We start from the raw sequence: 8560 nt of genomic DNA, 5'->3' as shown, positions 1-8560 counted from the left end.
GAAGTGACCAAACGTTTTGCATATACTGGTACACAGGAGAAAAAGCGACAAACATTCTTCTGCCTTCCGTCCATTTGCATAATATAGTCTTTTGGGTACGATGTTCTTGACTGCGTCCTGGCTACTCCGCCCGTCGATTATAATACTTTGTCTTTGATATTCAGACATTAGCATTCCTCCGCTGCCACTGATGCTACTGCTGAATCCAGCGTAGCCTCCGTAATGAAGAACGGCCCGTGCCTTCGACAGGTCGGTGAGATGCCATTCTTTTTCGCCGAATGTTTTGCCTCGCCATTCCAGTCCCTGCGCCAAGAGTTGCTGCACTCAGGTTTAATTGAATACAAATGAAAATCTCGACATCTCGGGCCCGTGTTCGTGTGTCAACCCGTTTCCGGTTGGGGCACCGGCAGTTCCGTGGTGGGCAAGCCCGGCTCTAGTAAAACACCGCACAGGACCGAAATGAGCAATCCTCCTTGGAATTTTTCATTTCCGGAGTTCATTTTTCGAGCTACCATTCAGCTTCCCGTGCCCCGGTTGAGGTGCCCGAACTCGTCCGGAGTTCTAGGGTGGACTAGGGAGGACTTTTTTGTTTTGATTCGTTTCCGGTTTTGGTCTGCGAAAAGAGTTGCTGAAAAATTGCAAACCGAGCTGGAAGACAAACTATTTCAATTTTCTCCGAACGGTACGTAGGTAACTGTTGCGGGGACCCCGGGGTCGTACAAACTCGACCAATCGGAGTCGGGAGCCGTTCGACAATATCCAATATCAATAAAACTGTGTTCTTGAAAAGCACACAAAGGCGAGCGCGAATCGAACGCAGTATACGCAGGGCCACGGAGGAGCCAGCACGGAACTGCCCTGAGGCTGGAGTTTCGCCTTTTCCGGCGGCTTACGAACTTCTGCAGCACCGGTGCCATCTGCCGGCCGGATACACCTGGTCTTACAATAAACAAAGCCACAGTCAAATAGACAAAAATAAACAGCACCGATGCATAGGTGCACTTCGAATCGCTCCGAATATGTGTGCCGTACGATGTGTGTGTGAAATATTCTTGAGTAAAGGACGGAGCAGTATCGTTCCGGTGCAGTCCTTCTAAATTACGAATCAAGGGCGGTTGCTGAAACAATTTCTGAACTCCCGAGGCGTTCTGCAGGGAACCAGTGAGCCGTAATTCATTTTCTGACAACCAAACGGCGACGGTGCTCAATATTGCAATCGACCGTAGGCACACAGGTACAGCTGCCTCTATTTATTTGAAAAACGTTTTAGTAGATTTATGTCACTCTCGTCGGCTTGTTTGCCATTGATTGAAGTTACTGATTTTTTCAAACAAATTTGAAATGTTAGATATTATAGTTTAACCGGACGTGTGTGGTGTCTCCGAAGCCCAAATTTCCCAAGAAACATTATACTTACGTTTTCCATTTCAATGTGTTATATTCTGCACTATGTTTTAGCCATTTCACTTTGTTCAATATTATTTAATTGTTTGTTTACTATTAGTAACAATTACTATAAGTTCCCCCATGGGCTTTATTCAAACACTTTTTGCTAACAAACTTCGCAACTTCGCTTACCAGCAGAGGGTATAACGCGTAATTTATACAATAACTTGCGATAGGTTGTGGCTGTTGGCAAATAATTTGATTAAATCTTCGACCACCTTCAATCACGACTACGTCCTTGACACTGTTCAGCAGGTGAACGATGGAAAACAAAATCGGGAAAGCCTATACGACACCATATCATAGGCCATTTCACACAGGAAGTAGTTGCCCGGAAGCATCTCTGATACATGGCCAGTTTCTTCTCCAATCTGCAACGGTTATAGTAGAAAATTCATGGGATGTCTGCTTACAAGGGTTAATGTTCAATTGGATGCAGTGGCTACCAGCCATTTAATGAACAACGGATTCGATACAACCGTTTACAAAGCGGCGAACCAAAAGTTATGCAGCAGTAAAGAAAGTTGTAGTAAATCGTACCACGTCGCTTAAGGCATTCCGAATAGGTTCCATACAAATTTTTTAATACCTCAAAATCTTTGCCTTTGCCTTATTTATTGAGTTTGTCTCTCGTTTGGCCTCCCGTTGGTGTGGACTTAGGGTGTACCCATGTACCCACTTTACCAAATGTTTACTCTTAATTAAAAAAAAAAATATTTTCACCATAGCTTAGCGACCTAAGAAATACAAACTTTGCTTAATTGCTTAATTTGGAAAATGTTTTACTTAACATGGAATATTCAATAAATATAGTGTAATTACTTTCAAAATATGATTATTCATCTAATTGAATCGATTTATATTACGATTTTATAACCTTAAACCTCAAAAAGTATTTAAAACAGGAGGTGGTAGTTTCACATTTACATAGGAAAATTTGGATGCGTACATAAGGGTTAAAATTCACCCATATTAGATGGAATTGAAAATATAAAACATCAATGTGTCAAATGATCAGCCGGTCTGACAGCAAACAAGCACTGAAGCGTAATTGAGTTCATAAACACAACCGTATAAACGTACACAAAACTAATGAAAAATTACTGAATATTACAAACATTTTAATGCGCTGTTCATTCTATACAGCTAAAACTATGTAAAGAAATCGAGCATCGTAACATTAAATACCCCCTTATTATGCAACTCAAACGGTACTAGAGCGTCATTTTGTTCTAACTTTCTCTTTCTGCCTTCTCTCTTGCTGTTATCTGCTTTCTCTCATGCTACGGCAAAACGACGCTTGAGTAAACGCTTGAGTTTGAGTTTCATAATAAGGGGGATAATAAAGAATGTACATAGCAAACCTAATCCACTGTAAATTGATTCGGACATTGTTTATCTATACGACTATACTCTCGTGAGTAATGTGTCTAGTTGGCTGTGTGACGTTGTTGGCTGTGTGACTCATCGTGGCTCATCGTAAGATCCGTCCAAGCCGCTTCGATCTATTGATTTCTAAGCGAAAGACGGCAGTTAGAACCCTAGCAGTGTCTCCACTAGAATGCAAAACGTAGTGGCGCTAATACCATTCTGTCCGTTTTAACAGATAAATGTTGATGGTGATTGTCATCATCAAGTCAATAATAAAACAAATAAGAACAAAATAGTAGTTTTTTGCACAGTAAAATATGTGAAATCATATAAAAATGTAGTGTGATTCGTAGCTCGTTTCTGACTAGGTTTACAACTCGTCTCGAGTATGCTCCAGCTTCCGCGTCCCATCACCGGTTATAAAATTAGTAGATCCCCTGAGAAAGCATTTGCTTCGAACGCCGGGTGCTTCATTTCGATTTGCACAGATGCCCGAAAATCAATTTTTTCTGGAGGGTGGTGCTCATGGTGGGACATTGTGAAATACTGAAACATCAAAATTTACAGTATGTTAAAATGCTTTGCCTTTTTACGAGCATTCCAGCCAAAACGTACCTGTTATTTCTAAAGATATAGTTCAGTTGAGTGTTGATTTCGATTATACTGCCATTTTTGTTCTTGTGAAGTTGCTCGAACAAGTGCTGTATGAACACCGAACCTTCTTGCGGGTTACGATAAGCGATATTGCCTGAAAGTATACAAATGTAAGGTAACATTTTCAAGAAACAAAAATATTGTTTTTTAATACTCTCCATACCTTTATACGTGCTTTGGAACGTCACAATATCACATTTGTTGCTTGTAGTTCGCTTTGCATCCGCTTGCATTATGGAATCACCACGACAGGCTTGCAAAATGAATATTTTCGGTTTGCCTGCCAACTTGTGGTTCGAAGTGCACTTCTCGACAATATCATCTTCGAACGAATACATATCACCATCATAAGCCATAATAGTATCATCATCCATACCATGGCTCATTAGAATAACAATCACGCAGGAGTACGGCCCAGCATTCATTTTAGAAACTAAAACGAAAATGTGGATGTCAGATAAACAGGGTGTACCATGTTACGACATGATTCGCAAAAGAACAAAGCCAATGGAACTCACCTTCGTCCATTGTGCGGCGTACTTGGTTCAGTCGATAATCGTTGCACACTCTAACGGTACACCGGTAGTCCTTGAAGAAGTCGTTGATCTTCCGCATATCTTTGTCGCTGCCGGGTCTGTTGTGCGAGCGGTCTTTGAATTTGTTGTGATGGAACACCAACACATAGGCCTTTTTCGTCAAATCATACTCAACATCAAGTTTCCCATTTTGCACCGCTCTGCAATCACAATGCTCAAAAACATGACCAACAAAAACAAAATAAAATAAAGACTAACACCCATTACCTGTAGCTGACGTTGGTCGGCAGACCATTGGAAACAGATGCCGATAGTCTGGGCATAATTGGAGTACTCGTGCTAGGCGATGTTATTCGATCGCTCATTGTTCTCAGTGCAGGCGACGGCGAAGAAGCGAAAGTGCTATAGCTTCTTGACTGTTCCTGCAGCACATAGGTGGTTTCTGTTCTATAGCCATTGGTGGTTGTGATGCTCGTTTTGACCACTCTAGAATCGGCCACCGATCTAGCAGAAGTCGAATTACGCGGTGATGTTGTCGTTTTCTTCTTCGAAAGCAAGTTCCCCATTTTTTTTCACGGCCGCACAACTTTTGGTGACTGCCAGGTTAGGGTGGTTATGACGAACTGGCCATTGTATCATTCGAAGAGATAAGAATTGATAAGCGGTGCTCTTTTCATATGCAATGGTGCACAACGTCAAGCCAATGCCAACATCAAACCCCTCTAGATAACAAACGAATAATGACAGTTAAAGATAGCATTTCTGTGTGTTACCGGTTATTTCAAAACGACCGTTGCAAAGAAATCGTTTCTAAGCAATTCGTTAAATCGCCATTTAACAGAGGCTGTGGCTGTAGTGCAACAACAAATTAAATGCAGCAAAAAAACCCAAAGAGTAACTTCTGTTTCTCAAAAAAATAGAAATCTGCTGTGAATAGTTTTTGTGTGTCGAAAATGGTTTTCCATCAGATTCTCATGCAGGTAGCATACTTTTCGTCTTACCTGTTCAAGGCAAAAACCCCTCTCAAAATGTATGTAACTAAATTATTAAATCGAAGATGGATCGTGAATACAACAGAAGGAAATATTTCTAAAACGAGATATTAGTGTTGCGCAATAGAACTCTACAAAATTCTCTAAATATGTGAAAGCGAAGTACGTACTCTTTTGCAGTTCTGTAGAAATAGGCAAAATCTTGATGTTCAACTAGTTTTACTTGTGAATAATTCACTTTCACAACCAATTGTCGGACCAATCGTACTGAGACAAACAGATACGCAATAAATAATACGTTCGATTTCGATTTTTCGTTTTCTATTTGAAACATAAACCGAACTTTTGCAAAAGCTCCATTTTCCTTCTCAGAGAAGAAAAGATCAATCACTTGGATCAGTAATCAGATTTGGTGAAAAAATTCGATTTCCGAAAAACAGAGATCCCTATTAGCAAACAACTTCTGCTATTTTGTTGCAAAAAAAAAAGAAACGTACAGTTGCAATGGATTGCATAGAGCCAACGCCTGCTTGGTGTTCATTAGGAGTTGTGCTTTTAACGCCAGCACTGAGCTTTTGAAGTTAACATCAAAGCGATTCGATTTTCCTATTGCCAGCTGGGCCGGATTGTTGGTTTTTGCTTTCTACTAGCCCAAAGTGAAGAATGTCTGACGAAGGGAAACTTTTTTCTCGCCAAAGTCCAACTGCTGTATGGAAAGAACTTTTCAAAGATGCTAATTTCAATCTTGAAACTACAAACAGCATACACAATCGTAGAGAACATCTTTCGATCATCTGCACGATATTTTTATACTGTAGGTATGTCAGTGCAAGCTCGATTTGTCGATGCCGTTGCACATCTACAGCGGGACTACATCAGCACGGTTTCACAGTGTATTACAAAACGAAATCCGACAAACTCCATTGAGTGGCAACCTTCTCAACTATTCCGAAATAAACAGTGCCACCTTCAGAAAATTTCGTTTTTTTCATTGACCGTGGTAGTTAGGTGTGGAATATGCGTATTTTAAACAATTTTATCATCACCAGAATAACACTATTCGTGTGAGTGTTTAACAAAAACCAACGGTAAATGTAACATATAGTTTGATACCTTTTAATTTATCTTATTTCATTCCATAACAATATTTTCTAGATTAGTTTCCTCATTATCAAGTTCATTTTAATAATACTTCAGTTCGGTTTATTTTAATTAGGCGTTGCAGGGTGGATGTTAATCATGATGGAATTTGGATAAAAAATTAAACAATTATTGTACCTCTTGGTTCTTTTCAATTATTCCAAATATGGGTTTCAATCTCACATGTTAAAGCACCTTTTCCGCAATACGCTTAGATTTGCCACGAGAATATTGAGCCACAAAGTCACAGAGCCATCGTCACGCGCCTTCGCTCGACACTCACTGATTGGTTTGCACAAATTTAGAACCCGAAATTTGCCGTTCGGAAATCTTTCGTCCACAGCGAAACGATGAAAGGTAAATACCGTAGCACATTGGTATTGGCCAATCAAATGCTCAAGTATTTCATTCCCTTTCGCCCCGCACGATGGCAGTTCGAAGCGTAATCAAAGCCGTCGCCAGTTTTCGTGCTGATTTTAAATTTACTTACGCCCCACGATTGCAGCGTTGTCGGTCTGAGCGGATAATCTGATCTATCAAAACTAATGTACGGCACTTGAACGTAGCGGCAAAGGCAGCCATAAACGATAGTGTCGATTCCATACTCCATGCAGAGTGTGACAACATGCTGAATCAGCACCAAGGAGTGCATGACGTACTCGTAGCATTTATGCGAACGATCACATTTAATGAATTCTTGCCTCGTACCACCGCTCCGGATAGGCTGAAATTCTTACGTCTGCTAAAAGCATACGAAAGTAATTAGAACTGTGCATTTGTGAAAATCGCCGATGCACCTAGTACTCAAATGAGATCAAACAAAGCCATCTCATTTACCAACATATTTACTTAGGATTACTTTGGATGTCTTATTAAATTGATTATTCCATTTCGTAAAATTGCGCAATGTATAAAACATTATACTATTATGTCATATAGGGATATATTTCAAACAGGTGCTGCTCAAAGCTTCATTTTGCTTCTCTTAAACTAAATGCATTTTATTTGCGATTGTCAAATAAATCCCCATCACCTTCAAATATATCCCTATCGACTATCAAATATATCCCTATCGAATATATCCCTACCGACAATGAAACATCATCACTTATTATTGAATATATTGCGCAACTAATCCAAATATGGGTTGCTCTTAATCTGAACTGTTTGTCTTCGTTCTCTTTCTTTAGTTCTATGAACGAACGAACGAACAGCTTGGTTTGCTTAATTGTTACGCATAATAGGGTGATAAAGCAAATAAATACTTTTAATTAATTCAAAATTCAAAAACTTCAAACTTTAATTCAAAAACTCTTAACGATCTCATGTGTGATGAATTAAGAGTCGCTACTAAAGTCGCTGAGGTGAAATTTTGCTTCAAAGTTCAACGAAACACTTCAAACCCTTACATGATACAAAAAACCCGAGAGTGTACCGGTGTTTCGAGCACCGTGTCCGTTGCCTGTTAACCGGAAGCCACCGTTTCGAGCGCTCAAGCATGGATTGTGCTGTAATGTGTTCCGCTTTTTATGCCCCTTCAAGATGTCTCGATTGAAATACGACAGCGAATCGCACCACACCGCAGCATATCTGCAGTGTCACACTCTCGGTGTCACAGATGGGAAATGGCAAACCGAACTGAGGCCAGGTGAGAATCAATCTTCACCGCGAAGAATTTATATGTCCCCGTAGTTCAGCGCACACCATCTCTACAGCTCTTCGCGGGACTTTTATAGCGACCAGAATTAGAGGCAGGCGCCGATGACGAACGAAGTGTTGGCGAAGCGGCACACTTCCGGCGGCCTCTTACGACGCCACGGAGGCAGCCCATAAAAAACCTTCGCCAATGAATCACCCGCATTTAGATGAACGCGAATCGACAGGGGGGATAACGATAATCAATTCGGGCAGCACGGCGTTGGGGCCGTTTTTTCGGGACGAAATTGAATTCGCGTACCATTGCGCTGTCTGTGGGAGCGAAAGAAAAGGCTACGCAACACACTTTCACCCACGGTTTAAGTAACCTTGCTTCGGAATGAAGCGAAACCGGCACTGTCCTTTGGTGTTTGGCAGTGCGTCTTTTTTCGGTTGATAATAGCAAAGGTACCGTAACGGACCGTTCTATGCTAAAGTAATAAAATGTGCTGTCTAAATGGATTGACTGGATTATTCTCGATTATGTTGTCGCTAGTGTTGTGAACTCTAATGACTTTCACAATTGTGCCGCATGATAAACACACAGTGTTTAATTGTTGACTGTCAGCCAATTTTTTCGGTTTGATCAGCAAATATTTGCTTCAGTAGTTAAAAACCAATGAACGAAAAACAATACATTCATTAAATTATAAACTACCGACAGACATTTATTATTATACAATAGTGAGATTTTATCTAACTTTTTAGAACAAGCTCAAGTTTTGC

The 8560-nt window shown here is 40.5% G+C and overlaps 1 protein-coding gene across 1 annotated transcript; it reads right to left on the bottom strand.

Moving 5' to 3' along the window:
• Positions 1–3254: 3254 nt before the first annotated feature.
• On the bottom strand, positions 3255–4469 carry LOC128268150 (caspase-14-like). The gene is made up of 5 exons (XM_053005173.1): positions 4275–4469; positions 3990–4207; positions 3635–3904; positions 3433–3565; positions 3255–3363 (listed from the first exon to the last, which is right to left on the bottom strand). Exons 1-5 carry the CDS (start codon positions 4370–4372, stop codon positions 3288–3290), a joined length of 795 nt encoding a protein of 264 aa, XP_052861133.1. The 5' UTR covers positions 4373–4469; the 3' UTR covers positions 3255–3287.
• Positions 4470–8560: the final 4091 nt, after the last annotated feature.

The sequence above is a fragment of the Anopheles cruzii genome, chromosome 2, assembly GCF_943734635.1.
Source record: "Anopheles cruzii chromosome 2, idAnoCruzAS_RS32_06, whole genome shotgun sequence".
NCBI classification, from domain to species: domain Eukaryota; kingdom Metazoa; phylum Arthropoda; class Insecta; order Diptera; family Culicidae; genus Anopheles; species Anopheles cruzii.
The sequence above is the reverse complement of the archived record's forward strand: the minus strand, read 5'-3'. Positions and strand labels throughout refer to the sequence as shown.